Below are 21436 nucleotides of genomic sequence, written 5' to 3'. Positions count from 1 at the left end.
AGAAAGCATGTGCAAAATGGTGGCTTCTTTATGTTATTAAAATCCATATCTATGATTTCACATCCTGAAAGAAGCATAAAGAGTTTTGTTTTTACTTAAGATACATCACTGGGATCATTGCCAAACTCAAACATCATTACCTCAGTTGTGTTAAAATCCATTCCTTCTCTGCCATACACACGAGTGGCAACAGGAATAAAATCATTACAAAGGAGCACTGCATATCTCTTCTAGAAAACAGGAGAGAAGTGCCCATTCTCCCTGCTATTATGTAACCCAAAAGAGCTGCATTCCTTTGGCTTTTTCTAAGAGTAACCTGGGAGGCAGAGAGGACGCATTAAATCATTAAATTAAGTTCAGATTAAATTCCAAATTACTATATATACATATTCAGTGGCAGCAGAAGACACATCCAGTCAAAAGTGAACTTCTCAAAGGTAACTCACATCCAGTACTCCTCCAGCAAGTGAGGCAGAAAAAAGCACAGCAGAGTAACAGCTTGCGGAGCACTTCACCACTACCCCTTCTATGAAGTTTGTTGACTTTGCCTTTGCCCATGCCAAGTCCTCTCTACGCCCTCTCAAGATGGTAACAACTTATTTGTTCATGTTTCTTAAGCACAGGAATCAAGCATACAAAAGGTGTTTGGAGACAAAGTCAAAGTCCTTGAAGACAGCCTGCTCCTTACGGGTTAGGAGAGCAACCTCCTCTGGAGGAGTCAGAATTGGCTTCTGTGATGTAAACTCTTCATCAAAGTTGCTAATGTCTGTTGGATCTTTTAGAGTGGGCACAAAAGGGGGCTTCAGAGTCCTGGCATACAAAGCATCCCAATCCATTTCCTGTAAGAAAAGGAAGTGAACAGGCCAGGCTGACATTATTTATGAAACGTGAAGTTAAAATGAAGGGAAAAAACATGGCAAAGCAAACAATGTGGTTGGTGCAGGGCAGGTAGTACAGAGATTCAACAGCACATGGAGGAATGCTAACACCTTTGCCTACAGCAAACATATGCCACTGACCAAATGTGTCTTTAACCCTAACTTCTCTTAGGATTCTTGTATATTCTGCAAATGTAGGGGCCACCAGCTGGACTGGATGGCAATATCTGTCATCACTAGACCACATCTTTGCCTGCTGCAGTTTGATTTATAACAGTATTTGGTGATAGCTTAAAAGAAATATATATTCATACATAGAAGCAGCACAATCTGGAATAACAAGCTGGTCCTGGAAGCTTACAGAGCCCAGAAAACACACTTAGGGGTGCCATTGCCAGCATGAATTGAAACACTAATGCCTGAATAGAGCAATGAGATGCAACAGAAGCTGCCACTAAGATCTCACTGATAAATAATGGAAATTTGCCTCCGTACCAGCAGAAAGCAAACCACTCTCATCTCAACTACAAGCGCCAAGGAGGAGGAATAAAGTGAATTCCTACCTTAAAAAAGGGCTGGATTTTAATCTCTTCTGCATCTTTTTCCCCTGCTCCCAGTCTACGCTCTGGACATTTTCGAAGAAGCTGCAGGAAAGATCAGTTCAGAATTAAATAACTGGAACAAAGATGGACAAAACAAACATTCCAAAGATTAAAAACTGAAAGAGATGAACCAGCTCCTCAGTATTTTCTCATTCACTTTCTCTGCAGCAAAGTCAAACTGCTAGTAATAGCTCAGACATAGCTCCTTGTGAACAACTTGTCGGTGACATGCGCAGTACAAACTGGGTGTAGAATCTCATCTTAACTGTGCACCTGTAACTACCAGGTTACATTCAAACAATCAAATCAAGCCACTTTCAGCGAATGACTCCAGTGCTTCTGTCTTTGACTCAACACTTCACTATTTCAGAGTTTGCAGCAACACACCTCAGCGAGAAGCTGCCTTATTCATTCTCAAGCTGAAGAACAGCATTTATGTAAAGAGAAGGAAAAGTATACATAAATTTTAAGTGTTTCTTTAACCCATGTAATTTTACTTATGGCAAAATACAAATTCCTCAGGCACCCAGAGACCCCTCAAAGCCATTACCTTACGGATTATAGAAAGTGCCTCTGATGAAAGGAATCGTGGATACTGGACTTCATCATTGACAATGCTATCAAAGACTTCTTCCTCATCATCTCCAGGAAATGGTGACTGCAATTGTGACAATTTTTAATTTAACATACATGGCATCCATTCCTTGCTCATATACAGGAACGAGAATAGCGAGGAGTTGTAGAGATCAATTATTCTTTGGCAAGCACAGAAAAATTATCTAAATACCACAGTATTATTAATAACTAATAAATAGTTGGCTACTTTCATCAAAATTTTATCTCAGGTGATCAGATATTGCTCTGCCCAACACTGCGTGATGAGATTCTCTAAGAGATACGTGGTCTTACCTCACCAACAAGCATCTCATAAATGAGCACACCCAGTCCCCACCAGTCTACTGCCCGAGTGTATGAGATGTCTGTGAGGACTTCTGGAGCCAGGAATTCAGGAGTACCACAGAATGTGTTTGTGCGGTCTCCAAAACCTATTCCTGCAGGACAAGAACACTCTTGTCAAATCCAGCACATGCTTCTGAACAGATCTCATGCAGTCTCATCTTCTGAAAGCAATAGATTTCCTCTTGATGATTTGTTGTTAACCATGCAAGGGCTCTCATCAGTGCTTGCAAATACTAATGAGAACGTATGATACCTCAGATCCCCAACAACTCTGAATAGCAACTCAGACAATGCTTAAATAAGCAACTCAATCAAGAAAACCTGCAGATTCCACTGTTCATTTACTTAAGTACATATCCTGTAGCATCCTATATCCTTGCTTCTTTCAGCAGAGAAGGACACTGTAAACTCCTTCACAAGATACCTGAAGAGCAAAGGGCACTCTTTCCAAGTTCATCATGGGCAGACAGGTAACATTTGTTTATTTTTAAGTGGAGATGAATACATGTTTATTTTAAGTGGAGATGAAGTTACATACAGCCACCTGGCACTCATATTTGTGAACACCTTACCAAAGCCCAGACCCTAAACTTTGTTCTGATGCTTAAATATTGGCTTCATCAAAGGAACTCACCTTCCTTACACAGTCCAAAATCTGCAATCTTCACAAATCCTTCAGCATCTAAAAGCAGATTATCCAATTTCAGGTCCCTGTAAGCAAAGAAGGGGGTGAAGAAAATGGTGGATGAAGTCTGAGGACTGCCATCCAACAGACTCTTTTGTATGAGGCAGAAACCAGATGTTCATAAAAGAGTAAGTATCTACAACTACTCTACATTCAGTTTAAACCAGATATTATTAGGAAGATTCCCCTCAACTTAGTCATGCTTTCCTCTTAATGAAAGCCTCACAAAGCAGCTTAGAGATGGGAAAAATAAAGACAAAGACTAGAGACCTCAGCAAGACAGCTCCAGAGATGTAGCTACAGGAAAAAATAAACTTTCAAGTTGCTAAACTGTCTTATATTTGATTTTTCACTGCATTACCTATAAACAATTTTCTTCTCATGCAGAAATTGGAGTCCCAAGACTACGCAGGCTGTGTAAAACCTAGCAAAGAGGAACAGTTATCAGGAAAAATATATGAGAACCAAGTTAAACACTTACAATGCCTGGAAACTAGGCTAATTGTAACTCACTGTGCTGTATGCTCTGCAAAAACATCTTCATGTATGCGCATCATAAGATCACCTCCTGGAGTGTATTCCATCACAAAACAAGCATGATGAGGTGTTTGGAAACATGCAAACATGTTCACAAGGAATGGATGATCAGAAGAATTGACCACCTCAAATATTCGCTTCTCACAGTTCAAGCTGCCAGGATTCAAAGAATTAAAATGTCAGTGTTAAAATTTGGCAGAAAAACCTGTTTCAAGAAAGACAGAATGAAGATGAAAATCTTTGCCTCTTATGATATGGAAACAAAAAGTGTGGTTATTACAATATTTGTCTTATATGCTTCCAAGCCTTGAATTTTAGATTGCTCTTCAGGTGTGTATTATTGCACCAGAAGCTAGAAAGTAGAGCTGTTGTAAGTTCCTTTATTCCTGATTTTAGATACCCCAGCCTTAAGGTCATCCAAAACATTAATAGTACTAAGACTAGTATACGTCATACCTACAGATTACAGATGTGATAATGTATCATTGGCAATTGTACCACAAAGCTCACCTATCAATTTCATCTCTCCTGATGATATCTTTTTTCTTCAAGGCTTTGATAGCATACAGCTTCCCAGTTGCTTTGTATTGGGCCAACAGTACCTGAAAGACAACAAAAATGCTGTACTCCAAACAAATTGTTATTTCTTTGTTGGATTACTTTGACTCCCACTGACAGAACCTATTTCCATCCACTTCAAACAGCCATTCTTAAAACAGGCTCAAGCGGCTCCAAAAATGGAGCTCTTTTTCCCTACTCCTGGAGCTGCTGCAGTCCAGAAAGACATCACTGTGAGTTATGGTCTGTTCAGAAACAGCAGTATTGCAGCTGGTCCTGTGTTTTAAAAGCACCTCAATACTCTTACAGCAAGGACCTGTACGCACACTTTGTGGGAATCACACTATTCCACCAACGATCACAGTGATAATGGAAAGAGTGGTAACACTGTGCTCTATTAGATTGGCACTCCCTGGAGGCTTTCCTCCGTGTTTTGAAGCCACAAATCTTCAGGACTTTTGGCTGTTATCAAGAGCACCAGCTGCTTGTGGTTTTGCTTTGTACATCTGCAACAAATCTCTGCAACATTTCTATTCAGACTCTGAGGCAGAGACCCACCTTCACAACAGCAGCCCTACAGCCCTTCATAAAGAAAGCACTTCTATACTACCTTCCCAAAATGGCCACGTCCCAGCATGGCGATGCAGTGAAAATCCTCAAGATGAACAGCCCCTTTCCTGAAGACAAACAGACAAGATTTGCTGAGACAATAAACAAAAGATGCAGAAACAGAATGCAGATGAGTGTGCATTTGTGTTAGAGGAAGAAGCTCAGTACAGCAAAAGGCAAGGTGAACACCTGCCACCTCGGCTGAAATCCTGAGGTTAGGCCTGCTGTTCTGCCACTGAAGTGTACTTCTCATAACAAGATGAGTTCTCCCACATCCCCCATCCTTGGGAGAGTAAAATTCAGATTTGCCAACACTCCTTTCAGCAGGCTCATCAGTGACTGTGACAACCAGCCATGAACATGTGTGTCAAGTGCCAGGAGGACAAGGGAATAAGAAGAGAAGTTCTCAAACAGGAATTGGAAATGAAACAAAGGGAGACAACAGACATAAGATGTTGCTAGGGAAATAAAAAAAAGAGATTCTATAGAACATTACATCAGCTACAAGGTGTTACCAAGGAAACTCAGACCACAGAATTGCTTGGAAATAATTTAAAAAACAAAACACCCACCCCTCAAAAGCCTTACACCAGGATCACCTTTAAAAGGTAGCAGATGCTCTATACTCCTCCTGAGAGTGAAATGAAGGAAACGAGAGTTTCCAGAGAGTTCAGAAACGAGTGTTTCTGAAATACATTTCTTACAATTCTACTTTGGTGTGTCTAAATGCACTGTACTGTAAAATTTTAACACAAGGAAGCACTGGAAGACAGTGAAGTGACTTTTGTTCCTACTAACATCGGTTATTACGCTGTAAAGTCTATTAATAGGCTAAGTAATGGGATTTAATGAGCAAGCAAGGGCTAGCAGACACTTGGAGAAGTAAAGTTCAGAGCAGACTTTTCATGGTATTGCCTACAAACAGCACTGAGAATCTGCTGCTGAGAAACCAAAGCATATCTTCAGTAGAATTTTCGTACTCTATGCTCAGAAATTTCAGCCCAGTGCTTCTTTAATCTGTGACCCAAGACATCTCATGCTGCCCACTGTTACCTTGGAGATGCCTGGATTGCAAATTCTGTTAAAGCAGAGCTGCAAGTCTTCTCCTCTACATGCAGCCTCTTCAGACACTAGGAACAGAGAGAAAGTTGCAGAATGTAATTCTCTGGAATCACCAAATCAGGTGTGGACACCCTGATCCAAATTTCCTCTGGTGTAACAATATGACATGACAAGTATTTGAAGTTGGTCATCGCTTCTGCTTGGAGGAAAGCAGCATCACAACAAAGGTTGTCTGTGGTTACACAAAACTGCTATCATGTATGCTTTAAAAAGTCTAGGAAAAAATATTTTCTTTATAGAAAAAAAAAAAAAAAAAAAGTCATTTCAAGTGTCTAAAAGAACCACAGTGATTAGAGAATGCAGACCCCTCTATTTTCAAAGCCGAAGAAGAAATGGATTAACATGGTTGAACACAAGTCATTACACATTATATCACTCAGAGCAATTTTCCTGTTCCTTTTTCTCAGTAAATGAGAGCTTTTCCCTCTTTTTGCCCAATTTCTTTAACATTTTCATCTGGTCCCAAAAGCCTGTTGAACCCTATTTTTCATTCATAGATATCTATTGGGTACTTCTGCCCTGAATTGCCAGTGCTGACCTACCTCTCATTTTGCAAGAAAAGCAATATGTAACTAAAGAAGAGCTGCAAGACTTTCGTGAAGACTCCATGCCAGAATAACTTACTGGGCTCTGAAACCTTGGAGACCAATCAGCTCAGCTGATGAGGAGGCAACTGTCAAAAGTACAGGTAATTTCTCCAGTAATAAAATAAATTAGAATTGGGCCCTGAAAGAATATCAACCAACAAATAAAAGTCTCCCTATTGGCACAGATTACCGGAGAATCTGCAGGAGATGGTGTTGGTTCTTTGGACTTGGCCATCAGAAAGAGACGTGGAGGCTTGGGTGGTGCTTCATCATCATATGTAAGTTTTGCCACAGGAAAGTCACTGAGTTTGTAAGAAAAAAAAAAGAAGAGATTGCCTTAGAACAGAGCATTATATGGAAACACAAATATATCACCTTTAACATGTAAGCAAAGTGTATTTCAGGCCAATTCAGTGGACAAGAGGACCATTTGGTTCACACCACAAGTGTGTAAAACATCGACAAGAAATATGCTCTTCTACATAAAGGAAAACTATCTATTAAGTTGATGATTTGACTCATGTTACTTTTGAAAATCTGCTTTCTTGTTTTCTGCATCATAGTGCTTAGTTATGGCCACTTCTATACCCACAGTTCTCACTGCAGAGGAAAACAAAGTTGCTGAAATTCCCCTTGCTCTGGAGCATGCGGCTTATTGGGACGGTGATTTTGGAAATTGGTTCAGCTGCCAACAATAAATCAGGAGGAACCACAGAACGCTGAGCAGCCCACCAAGCCCACTTCATTTCAGGCAGCATCAGCTTTTCTTAAAATCCTGAATTAAGTTCTACAGATACAACTTTCATATTAATATATTTTTTCACCTCAGTAAGGTGCAATAAAATTTTAAGGTGTATTCTATGCCCATTCCAGACTGTCATACAGCAATACTCAGAACATAACTTACCTACTCAGCTTGGTTATTGAGTTAACATGATTCTGTAGAGGAACTGGAGAGAAATCTTCATTCATGGAATCATGAAGTGGGGGACTCAGAGTGCTAATGGAACTACATGGAGGGAGGAAGCTCATCATCAGGCGACCCCAAGCAGCAACACTGATGTTCATCTGAGGAGCTCGGAGAAATTCTTTCCCTGAAGGTGTCATGGTTAAAACATTGCTGAGATTACAACGTACAGATTGCAGTCTGATGAACTGTTAGATTACCATTATCACCCCAACACCTGTGGGCTTACCGAGAAAATGGAAATGCACTCTGCAGAGAATGAGCTTTCTTTTAGGGAATGAAGCCTAATCATGATGATGAAGTAGATCCATATAACATCATAACGACCCTCAAACAGAAGCTTCATAAAATATATTTTTTTATTATTTTATTTTAAGCCAAGTTTTCTTCTATTTGTACACTGTATTTTAATCACTCAGCCTGTTAACAGAAAGCTTCTGAAAATATCTCAGAAACAGTATAAAGCTTTTGGGACCCTTTTCTTATTTTTACCACCTCCATAAATATAAAATCAAGTTTATCCCCACTGCCAAGAATCCTCTGTATGTAAAATCTTACCTTACTCAGCTTCATGGAAAAAAAAAAGTTGCAGACTAAAAAGAAAGTATGTGAGTTATTCCAGTCCCTAGTCTGACATGCCAGTTCCAAAGCCTTGACAATCAGTAGCCTGTTCATGTTACAGTCTTCTATGATTTAGATCTTTCCAGGAAGTTTTCCAATACCTGTCCTTTCCTCAGTAACAACATTGCTGGGCAAATTAATACAGCTCAAGTCCTAGATCTTGCTAGGAAGTCTGTTAAATAGTAGTAATTGTATCTTCCTAACACTGGTAACTGTGAATAGAAACAGTGCAAAAATATCACATTATACACTATGCTGCAACCAGACAGCTTGATCTCTTTGTGACTGAAATTATCACATAATAATGAAATCCACCTACTCACACACAGTAATTAGCAAGCATTTTAACGTGTCTCACAAAGTTAATGAGATAGGAGAGCATGGCAGACTAGTTGTGCAAACTCCTGCCCTCACCCACACACCCCAGATAGTCAGTTCCCTTTCAGTTCTAGAGGAGCTCACCTTTCTGTTTGGGGAAAATACGCTTCTGTCGCTGCAGCTTTGGCTTTCTCTCAATGACAGGATTACAGAACATCACCTGTCAGAGAGGCAAAGGGGATTTTTCAAAATAGTGCATTTACACTGCAAATGCAAACTTGCACACATGCTCTCTCATCAAATTCTCCATTCATATATTTTTGGTAAGCTAGGAATCACTCCCACAGATTCCAGATCATGTTATTCTAGCTTCACTGTCTAAACATCTGCTATTTCAACTGTGGTTGGAATTTTCGGTGTCTTGGAATGAAGAAAACCCAAAAACTTGAGACCAATTCATATCCTAAATAAAATTAATCTAACTCAAAACTATACGTTAAAAGCTGCTTTATAATTCAGCCATTTGTCAGGTGAGAAAAAAAAAAAAAGTAGCAGTCCATGGCATAAAATTTATATTAAAAAAAAAAAAAAAAAAAAGTCAACCACTAAACACAAAGGACAGGAGGTAAATTTTGGTCCATAAGGTCAAGATCCTGCTTGTGGAAAGTTAAGCATGGAATCTTTCATCACAACACAAACAAAAAAGCACTGTAGCACGTAAAGGATTATCTGGATGATCTCTTCACGGATAGCATTTAACTTTTATTACTAACTTCAGAAAGATGGTAAAATAAGTATACCCAGAGGGAATATTGAACTCTGATTCTATAGCCTGTGTAATTCAAACCTGACCATTAAGCCCTATGTCTAACTAAAGTGTCACCAATGACTCATAATGAAAGCAAATACAAAAACAGTGGTTTTCACAGTGCACACATGTAAGCACAGAGGAGTAGCTGAAGTGTCACTTCAAGGTATGCCTTATAATATCACGTTGCTCCTTATTCATGTGTGATATTGATGGAGAAGTATTTCAGGTGTCACTCTACCCTTCTAGATTATTACTCCTTCTGTTCCTTGCATACTGGGTTGAACAGCTGCTCTCAGGGCAGGCAGCCTGAACTGACAGATTTCTCTGAAAAAGAAACAAAAAGTTGACATTTCTACCTCTGCAAAAAGCATCCCTTGGGGTTCAAGCAAGAGGCACATCCCATGGCGTTCATTATCAAGGAAATCATCCAAACGCAAGAACTTCACTGCACACAGTTCTCTCCAGTCTCTCCAGTAAATTGAAATTTCGAGTTCACGAGACTAGAGGGAATGGGTGGTGGAGACAAAACAGCAGAAGAGTTACGTGCTGCCCCACGATCCGGATGAGCCACACACATGCTGCTGTTAAATTTGGTTCACTAGACAGTGTGCATAAGAAACTTGTTCATCCTTCCGCTCCCCCTCTGCCTCTGACATTTTCAGATCTTCCCAGCTACAAAACCTTTCGGAGATGGCTGCTTTTGCTCCACATTTCAGGGATCTTTCTTAGAGTCAATTTGCTAGTAAGATAAAATAAAACTGCTTAGATACAGAACAAAGGACAACAGATGTTGTTCAGGCTGAATTTCTGTCAGAGATGCACTGCCTTGAGGGGAAGACTAAGATAACTGGTACATAAGAGGACATGGAGACAGTGCTGATCAAATGAAATTGCAACTAAACAAGCAAATTGAGTAAGGTGAAATGGAAAAACAAACACAACTCAGGAAAACTTAAGCCATCTTACCCTGTCTAGCTCAATGACAAAGCTCTGGTCCCATGCCTGGTTATTTACTGGCCCCCAGTTTGTTTGGCCTACAACTTTATTGTCCACTTTGAGCACAGCAAGGACTTCATCTGGACAAAGGAGAAAATGTGGATTACAGTCTTGTACACTGCTATAGAACTAAACATAAATCTCTCATGCTGAAGGTGACTATCCCAACCAAATATAATTTCCTGGAGATAGCCTGGAGGATTAGATACAACGCGACTTAGTTTTGCAGCCTTGTACAAGGATAATGCAGTACTCAGAAGAGAAGCCCCTTGCCCCCAAGTGCCACTCACATCCCAGCAAGGAGCCTCATACTCACTACACAGCTCTTCGTTTCGCAGGTACTTTCCTGCAACACCACGACCATGGATACCCAGGCCAACTCTTGTTAGGGAAAAGGACTTCAAGTCGCCCGGGCTGCCACAGATGGGAGAAGAACCAGCCACCCTGGAACGGCCAGGAACATTTTCCAGTAAATCCTGACATCCCATCAGTCTCACTTCCAGCGTTCCTGAGGAATTTGAGGAGAGTAAAGAATGTTATTCCATAAAAGACAACAGTGATTCCAGTTAATCTATCCTCATACAGATCCAAGAATTTCTCAGATTCATTATTCTTTGGCTAATATAGCTTAAATCTACCCCAGGTTAGAATAACAGAGTATAGAACAGTCCAGTTGGAAGCAACCCACAGAGATTAACAAGTCCAAAATCCTATTTAATAGAGGAAATATATTTAATATATTAATCAACTACTAACTCACACGATCAGAAAGCTTTTAGTAGCATAGGAGAAAAAAGTCTCATTCACAGAAGATCAAACGTCCACATAACAAGAGGCATTGCAACTATTAGAAGAAATGCAACTCATTTTTAATTTCATCTTCTCCACAACAAGATGCCACGCAGGATTTACGTACCCGTAAGGGCTGTAGGTTTGATGACTGAAGTGGGATGGATAATGCCATGCTGAGCTCCCAGGGAAGAGGTATTCACTAATTCCTGCTTGATGAGTGCTCGTTTTGGGTGATCTGGAGAAAGCCCACTAAGCTGACGTTCCAAGGACAAGCGCAGCAGGTCAATCTTCTGAGAGGACTCTTGCAAACGACCCTGAGCCTAGCAATATGAAGCAGAACAGAAAGCAGGCAGAAGTTTTCAAAGGAACAGCTCCAGTCCAGGTACTACTGTTCCTTTATGAACAGCTAGAGTTGGTCTCAAAAAACATGCTGATAACATCTTAATAACAAAGAACTTGAGGGAATATTTTCCAACAGATCCTGACTGCGCCATCGGTGTCTAAGTAGTTTCTAAGTAGTTTCACCAAAGCAAGGAATTTTATCCCTGGAAGAGAAAGTGATCCCAAACAGTCTGTTCTCACAGTCAGGAATTTGCCAAATTCACAACTTATGGTTAGTTCTGCTCATTCAGGCTAAATCACTGGTGTTGAGGCATGAAACTGCTCTTTAAGACCCGAATAAGCGCTTACCTCGGCCAAAAATTTGCGATCTTGTACCCGACTCCCTCCCAGGATCTTCAGCACATTTTTTGCCCCCTCAGCTACAGCAGCTTCAATGCGCAGACGATGCCTCAGCTCCTCAATGCGCAGCTCCGCAGCATTGATGGTGGCTCCCAGCTTCACTGGGTATTTGGGAGATAAAATACAGTGAGGCTCAAAATAGACTATTCTGGATCTTAAGGCTTCGGCCACATCTTCTACTTAACACACCCTACCTGCTGGATCCACCGTATCTTCCATCCCTCCTGCTGACTGAGATACCTTCACGATGTGCATGCGGATAATTTCAATCTTTGTCTTACTATCCTGAAGCATCTGCTTAGCTGTAGCCAGCAGCTTCCGCTCCTGCCAAACAGAAAGCATGTGCAGAGGAAGGACCGTGATCATTAAAACTAGATTATGGCAATGTGTTCAGCTAAGGAGTGAGATGCTACCTGCAATAAGGATCATATAAACGACTCCGAAATAGCATACTTAAGCATCTATGTAAAAGAGCCGTTGCTGAGGATCAAGGACTTCGAGATCATTATCTCAGTTTTTAGAGAGCAAGGACAGGCCAAGGAGTCTTTGATGGACTCAAACTGGATCACCACATGATTCATGAAAGGCACAGGCAATCATACCATGGGCCAAAGTGGACTAAAAATGCCCCTCCAGATAAGCCTTGCTCTAACCTCCAGTAATTATAATTAGCTTAAGCTCTTGACAAATGATATTTGTGCCATCCAATTCCTTTTCAATTCCTGCAATCTATGTGTTGGACTTGCTGTAACACTTTCATATGATTGGTTGTCCCATGCAGTACCATAACTGCTGTCACTATGCTGAGCACCAAAACGCAGAGCTAGGATTCAGTCAAGCACACTTCACAGATTAATTTCTTTCACACACCAACTACCAGAGAGAGTTTGTACATGGATTTAATGTAGATATATTTAATTCCAGGAACCGATATTCCCAAATTGTTGTTTATTCCTGCTTACCTTGGATGTTGCACTTGAATACATCTGGATCATATTCTCAGCTCCTTGCTTGACTTTCATTTCAACATGCAGCTGCTTTTTCAGAGCTTCAACCTTCCTTGCCATGGGATCTGGGTTTCTTTCCCAGAGGCAAGGGTCAGGAGATAAAGATCCATCTGTACAAACTATGTCATAAACATAATCAATTGTCTTTTCTTGAGTTCTTTCACTGCATGGTTCTAAATGATTCCACACAAGAAGGTTAAGTTACAAAATAACACATAAGAAGGTCTCTATTCTCTACAAAACTGACTGCAAAATATTGTTTCAAATGAAGCTTAGGTTTCTAAGTATTTCTTTTTATCAGTGAACTACTCCTACCAATCACTCTTTCAATTTTATACTCATTCACATCCCATAAGGTACTTAAATGTTCAACTGCCTAGAAACTCCATTCAGATCCCTCCAATTTCACCTACACCTGCTCCTAAATATTGTTCATGCCCACCATTCTTCCCTCAACACTAATCTCTCATGTTGCCTGACTCCTTTCACCTCAATTGCCTCCACTCCCAACCTTTTACCGCACAGATTATTTCATCAGCTGAATACCAACAGGTAAAATCCCCCCTAGCATTGGAGCACCACGAGATTTTCCCTCAGCTGTGACCCATGGCATACCTGTCTTATTGTCCTCCTTGTCCGTTATTACAATCCTCGCATTCAGCTCCTGAAGTTCCCAATGAAGTTGCTCCAGTTTGCGGTTGGAGGATTTCAGCACGTGCTCTATATGAGCAAGATTTTTTCTGTCTGTTGTTGCTTTACGCAGGTTTTCTGCTCCCTCTTTAATTTTCAGTTCTTTCTGTATAGCACGACGAAGCAGTTCCTTCTCACCCTCCAGTTTTTGCTGGAAGCTTGGATCCATTAAGTTCACACCATTGCCCAGCTGCAAGAGACAGCTGCCCTGCAATCAAGCAGCATTGGGCAAGAGGATTTCAGAAATGGCCCAGTTTAACCTCCTTTTTGAGGATGAAACAACACCCTTATAAGATTCCACTCTTTCGCTTCATTTAGAAAATTGTTTGCACAAACTCTGAAGCTCATCTTTTCATGAAGTTTTCAAGACTTAGATTCAAATTCCAGAGAACAAAATGCAATTTTGATCATCCTGTGCTGTAATTCAGCTTTAAATCATAGTGGAAACAAACCTCCATCTTACTTTTCTTTTTGGTTATTTAATGGCTACATAAATCTTTGTTCCTACAGTATCAAAGCTTAACCAATATTTGCCCTTGTCCTGATCATGTTTTACTGGTACCATACAGTAAATACAGATTATGTGTCCAAAGACACACAACTAACTGTTAGAGGCGTTACAGAACGTCACAACCGCGCATCAACTCAAAGCTGTTGCCCATTTCCCACATGAAGAAGATAAACATAACCCCTACAGCAGTTGCTTACAAACGAGCAAGCAAAGAATAAGCTTAACTTCCAGCTGTGTCTGAAAAGGGAAGCAGCCTGCTGTCTCAACCTGTGGTTTACAGGCAGCAAGGCCACTTGACACGTTGCATTTCGCAGCCACCACATTTGCTCTGGGCTTTGTTTTGCACTGTTTTCAACACACCTTGTTCTGCTGAGATATGCCTCAGCAGCAGCTCCGGACAGAGGTGTTCTGAATACAAACTTTGAACCTTTGAACCTGCACAGTATAGGCAGAAGCATCTAAAGTATATCTCACTCACCAAACAAGCACTGAATTTAAACAGCAGCTCTTAAAACTTTATCCAGAAGGATGCTACCTAAAACCTGGAGAAACAGATGAAAACAAGAGGCTGTGCTTCTCTCTTCTACACAAGAAGTGGCTTTATGGCATTAAGAGCATTTAATATCTTAATGTAGCATGGTCACATTCCCCACTTCAATGCAAAAGAAATGGTTGCACAGCCAAACTCCCCTCCGCCAACCAACTGGGTACCACACAACCACACTAAAGACAGAACTCAGGAATCCTGACTTGCTTTCATGTTCTTTAATTGGTTGACCACATTCCCAACTATAAACCACACTGGTTTTGCATTACTCACATACACTGCTGCACTTTAAGTGTGCTGTGCACCCAAAGCCCATGCCACTCACAGAGAAACAAATAATTATTCAATCATACTCTTTGTATATTTTGTTACACATCTCAAAGACCCAAACCAACATCCTCGACCAGTTCGCAATACAATTTCAGCCCAACAGCAAAATAATGAAAGAACCAAAAGGAAAAACAAATCTATTTTAAATTTGGCCTAAAACCAAGTTGGGTCTGCAAGGGATACACTATAGCCATAATAGGAATTGTTCTAATTGGTAGCAAAACAAAAAGGTTCAGATTAACATCCTGAGTCCAGGAAGTTCTCGCCCAGTTAGTAAAGCCAGGAACTAAGCCAGAGCTTTGAAAAACAACCAGGGTTTTGCGAGGAAGAACTTGAATCATGGAGTTCCTGAGTCACGGGCTCAGGCTCTACCAGCTCGAAGTTGGAAAATCAAAAAGCTCTTTATCCAGTTTGTAAAAAGCGACTAAAATTAATCTGCTGGTTACGTCTCAAAAAAAAAAAAAAAAAAAAAAAAAAATCAGAAAAAAATCAGGGAAAGCAGGCAGATTTATTTTCCATCCAAACTATGCAAATGGAGGTAAGCAATCCATCCTCTCCATCTGCACTGAGCAACAGAATGAGTGGCTGATGCAAGATTTGTTCTGACAAAGGGTACCGAGTCCAGAAACCTGGATAGGGGCTCAGAGAACAGGTACAGTCCAGGCAGCAGTCAGGTCAGTTTCCCTTCAAGTCACTCTGCCAGAAGCTGGACGGAATGCACCACACTCATTTTCTAAACACAATTAGAATGTAAGCATGGCTTTACTGGGTCCTACTACCCTTCTATAGAGCAAGGATGCCTTACCATAGATATAGTTTGCTCCAGGAACATAGAACATTCTATTCTGAGAAGGATAAGAAAGCTGCCTTTGCATTTGTGTTGATGCATTTTGCATTCTGACTGAGGAATGTCGGTGGGGTGTCGGGATGCCGCCACAGCCCACGTGCAGCTGTTCCTGGCTTCCCAGAGGTCAGCCTTCAGCTGAGGTCAGCCCTTCAGCACAATCCAGGCGTACAACCACAGCTTGCACAGAAATACCCCCAGCTAGCTTAAATTAGCTCACTTTTGGTACCTTCGCCTGCTACAGCTCACCCAGGACTTCAGCTGCACTCAGGTTGTGCTGAAGCATCCAGACTGCTTCCTAACCAGCAAAGATTTCAGCAGAGCCCCAGTTGCTCTTAGCCCTCTGGATTGCAGCTCTTGGGCCGCTACCCAGCCTGGCCATCAGCTCCAGCTGCACAAAGCCCAGCACAGAGCCGTCCTTCAGAGCCACACCACCAACTGAGACCGATCTACAGTTTGATGTAAGGAGGTGGAGGTGATGAGAGCATCCCCGCTGCAGACACACGTGTTCACCGCAGCAGTTTAAATCCCTTCTTTCACAGCAACTTCGTGCTGAGGCCCGCGTCAGGCAGACCACGTTAACCACTCTTTGCAAGAAAAGGACACAGCTCGGTTTGGAAAAAAAAAAAAGCAAACTGATTGCAGTCCTGCCTGGAGCTGGTCCTCTTTCCAAAACTGAACGATGAGATTTTTGGCAAGCGGAGATCCCGTGTGGCTGCAGGACGGGGCACACCCGCAGCAATGGCACCGAGAGCTCTTTGTGCCGTCTCTCCATCACCGCTTGCCCAGATTCAGCTCGAAACGCCTCAAGGAGGAGTTTGTACCCCTGTGCCGGGGAGCTTACCCCAAAAGCGGTGTTTTTCCCAGCGGGGAGCCGCGCACACCCTCCCACTCCGAGGAGGACCCCGCTTTCTTCCGCAGCACAGACCCCGATTCCCCGAGGAGCGCCGGGCGCTGCGGGCTGCCTGCCTGCCTTCTCCCTCCCCCGCCTCTCGCAGCGCCCGGGGCGCGGTCCCTTGGAGAGAGCCGCGATCCTCTCTGCCCACCGCCCCCTCCCGTGGGTTTCCGGCGGAGCACGGAGCCGAGTTTCCCAGGCGGGAGGATGGGGAAACCCCCCGAGAGCCCCCAGGACGGGGCCGAGGGACGCCTCGATGCCCCTCGCCTCAGTTTCGCCTCGCCCTTCCCGCCGCTCACCTGCGGGCTCCCCGCCGCCATCGCTCGGTGCTGCGCCGCCAACGACCGGCACTTTTTCAAACTTCAGCCTTCCCGGGAAGCGGCGCGGCCCCGCCAGCGCCCTCTCGCGGGGTCCGGGTCTGGGAAGTCCCGGCGGGCGGCTCTCGAGAAGCGGGGATCCTCCTCCCGCCCCGCGCGACGGTCGGCCGGGAGCTCAACCCTCCGCCCCCGCCCTGAGGGAACGGCCGGGATGGCGGCGGGAAAGAGAGGCGCGGCGCTCGGACGCTGAGGAGACCGAGGTACCTCCCGCCTCCATAGGCACCGGCAGCGGGGTTTTGTGGCCAAGTGACGTTACGGTGACGCCGTGACAGATCTTAGCTCCGGCCGTGCTCGGTTCGTGACATCTCCGGGCTGAAGCCGGGCGCTGTCGGTTGTGCTGGTTTTGCCAGCTGTTTGTAGTTTGCACGTAGGGCAACGTACAGCTCTGCTCCAGGGTCGGTGCTGCCCTGAAAAGGAGACGACGCCCATCTGACCATGACCAACTAATCCTCCGTAGATGCCCCTCTCGGAGCAGGAGCGAGACAACGCTGCTTCAGCTGAATATTTGGGACAAAAGTAACCCAAACCCATTGGCAGCGTTGCTACAAAATTCCAAGCGCTGCCTCAGCGCCATGCAGAGCTGAAATGCGGTGTATCGCATCCACCGAGACGCACCATCACTGCCTTCGGGTGGCACAAACCTCCCCTCAGATCCCGCCTCAGCAGCACTGTGTTATTTTTGCATTAATATGCTTTTTCAGCCCTGGAGTCATCCAGAGTTGATAGTATTCCCACGTACGTGCTTAGAAACAGGCTAATAAAGAGAATGCTTTGCTTTTATTTAATTAGAGCCGTTTTTCTAACATAAGCCTGTTGTAAATAGTCTACAAGTGAATAATTAGTGTAAGGAAACCACCAGAAAATGTAGAATTTAAATCTAGCTTAATCAAGTTGAATTAATGAAGCTTTAGACTTCTATAAAACCTTTGAACATGCTCCTGTTGTTAATAAAGTGAGTACATTAGATTAATATAAACCCTTCTGGAACCTGCTGCTATTTGTAACGTGGGCCAGGCTCTGTTTAGTGTTTAAGGAATGATTTTAATTAGACTCTTCATTCTGTGGAAGTACTAGGAATGGAAAAGATGATTTTAGTTGGCTTTGGAGTTTCACAGGAGCAGTGGACAAACCTGTCCCATGCGTGGGGATTCAAGTTTAGCTCAGTGAGGTGCAGAGGTCAGTCTGCCCACTGCTGTGGTGGGGGCTTTTGGGTGGGCTTCCTCATTCTTTTTGGCCCTCTACCTTCCCCGTGATGCTGGAGATCAGTGTGTGGAGCCCGGAGAGCTGTAGGAGTTGGCTGAACGAGTCCTACAGCCAGGAGCGATGGGGTTGGCAGTAGCCAACCCTCACAGCACACGTGTGCCCAAAGGCCAAGAGGGTCTGGCTGTGCTGGCAGCCCTCTGCCTCCCCCCCACTCAGAGATAGCCCTGCCCTCAAGGCTATCCCTTCTGCTATCCCTTCAGCTATCCCTTCTGTTCACCTCTCTGTCCCCTGGAAAATGTCACTGCTGAAAGCACAAAGTGCCCATCCAGCCCTTCCAACGTCCTGCTGGGAGGAGGCATTGAGTGGGCACCGGCCTGCCACCAGCACAGGGCACAGAACAGCCTCCTACAGCTGCCAGCAATGCTCCCAGGCTCAACCACAGAGCAGTCCTGCTGGCCAGCAGCACCTGGGGAGCAGCGGCAGCACACAGAGGTGCTGCTCCAGCCCTCGGGCACTGCAGAAATCCTCTGAGTAGCAGCAAGGTCATTGCTGCACAAAGTGATGCTACTTTGCAGGCACTGGGTTTTAGGTCTTACAGGACTCCCTCCACTATAGAGCACGTTCACTCAGAGATGTGGGATCAAGAGAAAAGCCTTAGAAAACTCCATTTTAATCTGGGAAAAGGAGTGCAAGAGATTAAGCAAAGATCTGCTCCCCTGCAGAAGCAAGCTTCTTGTTCCAGTGTCACTTGTGACCTCAGCTTTGCCATACTAGGCACCTGCAGTCCATCAAAAAGAGCAAACAACCTCCACCCAACAACGCAGTTTGGGACTAATAGCTGATTGTTTTGAAAAAGACTCTTAGAAATGGTAACATCAAGTTACAGTTAAAGGTACTTTAATTCCTTCCAATAGAAGGATAGCTTGAAGGTACATCAGAAGTGATTTCAGGTTTTCTTTTTGGGAGAGAAAAAAGAAAAAAAGAAAAAAGACATGGCTTCAAAATTCAGGAACAGTATCAGATAAACAAAGTGCCACCATTATGCACCTTTTGAAGTGGTACAAAGAGAAGCTTACAGATTCAAACAAATGGCATGAATGACTGAGAAATCGATTCAGATAATGCTTGTTTACAGGGACAAAACCTGTATTGACAACTGAATAAGCATACATGTTAAAAAACCTATTTACACACATGGATGTATTTGCTTTCTTTTGGCACTAGAAATTACAGACAAAGGATTCAATTTTATAGCAATTAAATTTCAAACTTAAAATAACCTTCAAGTCGTTTAAGTCATTTAAGTACAGTAACTTTAAATTGTCACCAATTCCATATTTTAACCCTGGAAATTCAAGCCATAAAGCCTAAATTCAGCTTCCATCTGTGACAAGTTTCACTCAGTAGGATCAACTGCATGTGAGGAGCTTAAGCAGCATTGGAGAATTAACAAGAGATAGAGATAGATGTTTAATAGAAATTAATCTCCCATTCTTATCCAAGGTGGACATTACCTCTAAATGCTTTTTTGAATGCAAACACAGATTAATTCAAGTAAAAATGGGCACCCAATACTTATATTCAGTCAAATTACACATTACGTGAACAGCCAGAGCGCATGATGCCCACCTCCAATATTTCCTCACTGTTGGTGTTGAGAAATGTGTTAATTCCTATTCATTTCTATTGGTAGAAAAACTATTTAAGATTACATTTAAATATGTTTTTTAGCACATTAGTTTACTTGTTAGCTGTTGCCAGTAGTAAACCTTCTGTTTCACAGGAAATTCAGTATCATCAGTACAGCAGCAAGAATGTTTTGTTATCCTGTAAAATCCGCGCCATCCCTGTGTAAATGGACATGGAAGCCTCCAACGAAGCATTTCAATATCCGTGCTTTCCATTTCCTGCTCATGGCATTTTGACTTTACAGAACCCGAAGCTTTGATTACTTTCAAAACAGTTTTTGTAGGTTTTCTGATCATAACAGACATATTAGCAACAATGGCACAGGTTGGGATTTTTTTTTTCCACAAAGCATTAAGACTAGCTGGATTATTATCCATGAAGATCTACAATTGATTAGGATTACATAAAAATTAACATTTGTGAGGCATCAGGGCAAGTAATAATAGCACATCAACCTGCTACCACAACAGGTAGTGGACTTCTACCTTATAGCAGAAAAAGGAAGCAAACAAAGAAGTTATAGGCTTCTTAACTTTCATTTGTTCTCTCTCTAGATGGCAAAAAAACAAAAACACAACAACAAAAAAATTACAGTTAATATTTTCATTTGCTTTGCAAGCAGAAAGTCCTGAGCAGAAGCTCTAGTTGAGATGGAATAAAGTAAATGGCCTTATTTCACACTGACCACACGCAGATGGACGTTGTACCATCTCAGGTAACCAGGCTGAATCCGAGACGGATCCAATGCTTACAGAACACTCTCCCCTTTCCTATGTTATTTGGGCATGTCTCAAGTAGAGATTAATCTTGCTCTGCTACGTGTATTCTTAAGCATTAAAAAAAAAAAAAAAGAAAGAAAAAAAGCAGAATTTGATTACAGCAAATTCTGTGAGGAAAAGGAATCAGAGAATAAGAGCAAGTCTTCCCAGAAGACAGTCTTCTCTACACATCCAAAGAGAACTAGCTGTTTGAATTTGAGATTAGCTAATAAAATCTTTTAAATATTTCAAAAGCACAGCATGTTAAAACAACTTTCATTACACTTTGTGAAATACCAACAACCTCTATGTGAAATCATTACAAGCTATTCAAACAGTCTCTTAACACGGGGGGAGGAAAAAAGAAGTCTATCTAAAGCATATTTACACACTGCTACCAAGGAGAGAAAGCAGTAAGTGGCAGCTTCTTTATACAAAAGCTTCCAAGAATCTTGCTAATTGAAATAACCCGAAAAGTTTGCTTGCACTGAATATTTATTTTCACCTGAACAGAATTCTAGAACCACAGAAAGTCTTACTAGAGCCCATGCCGTCTTTTTATTCAGTTTGCACGGTCTTCTCACGCAAACTCATTTCCTTGAGGTACAGTACTCCAAGTTAGTACTGAAACAGCTGAGACAAGTGGCTTTTCTTTTTGCAGAACATGAATATAAGCTTTATCTTCATACCAGGCATATGCACTACAGCCTCGTCTCACGACTGGCACATCATTCAAGAAGCAGAGCACACAGCAGTACCTCCAGATGAAGCACTTCCCAAGTACTGCCATAATGGAACCTA

At 42.5% G+C, this 21436-nt stretch overlaps 1 protein-coding gene across 4 annotated transcripts; it reads right to left on the bottom strand.

Moving 5' to 3' along the window:
* Positions 1–7: 7 nt before the first annotated feature.
* Positions 8–17209, bottom strand: PKN3 (protein kinase N3). Of its 4 annotated transcripts, none has more exons than XM_048965972.1 (22): positions 16558–16760; positions 13407–13689; positions 12747–12910; positions 11979–12108; positions 11734–11885; positions 11168–11363; positions 10568–10759; positions 10222–10331; positions 9612–9755; positions 8589–8664; positions 7446–7632; positions 6729–6840; positions 5883–5959; positions 4831–4897; positions 4173–4264; positions 3639–3815; positions 3487–3549; positions 3075–3151; positions 2390–2532; positions 2031–2138; positions 1442–1522; positions 8–839 (listed from the first exon to the last, which is right to left on the bottom strand). In XM_048965972.1, the coding sequence occupies exons 2-22, from the start codon at positions 13648–13650 to the stop codon at positions 627–629; spliced, it is 2805 nt and encodes a 934-aa protein (XP_048821929.1). In that variant the 5' UTR covers positions 13651–13689; positions 16558–16760; the 3' UTR covers positions 8–626. The 4 variants fall into 4 exon arrangements, with proteins under 4 accessions (XP_048821929.1, XP_048821930.1, XP_048821926.1 ...); XM_048965973.1 differs by having other exon boundaries at positions 13407–13671; XM_048965969.1 differs by lacking the exon at positions 16558–16760 and adding an exon at positions 16908–17209 and having other exon boundaries at positions 9–839.
* Between the last annotated feature and the right edge of the window lie 4227 nt (positions 17210–21436).

The sequence above is a fragment of the Lagopus muta genome, chromosome 19 (assembly GCF_023343835.1).
Source record: "Lagopus muta isolate bLagMut1 chromosome 19, bLagMut1 primary, whole genome shotgun sequence".
Classification (NCBI taxonomy): Eukaryota; Metazoa; Chordata; class Aves; order Galliformes; family Phasianidae; genus Lagopus; species Lagopus muta.
Note: the sequence above shows the minus strand (reverse complement) of the source record. Positions and strands in the feature narration are given on the sequence as shown.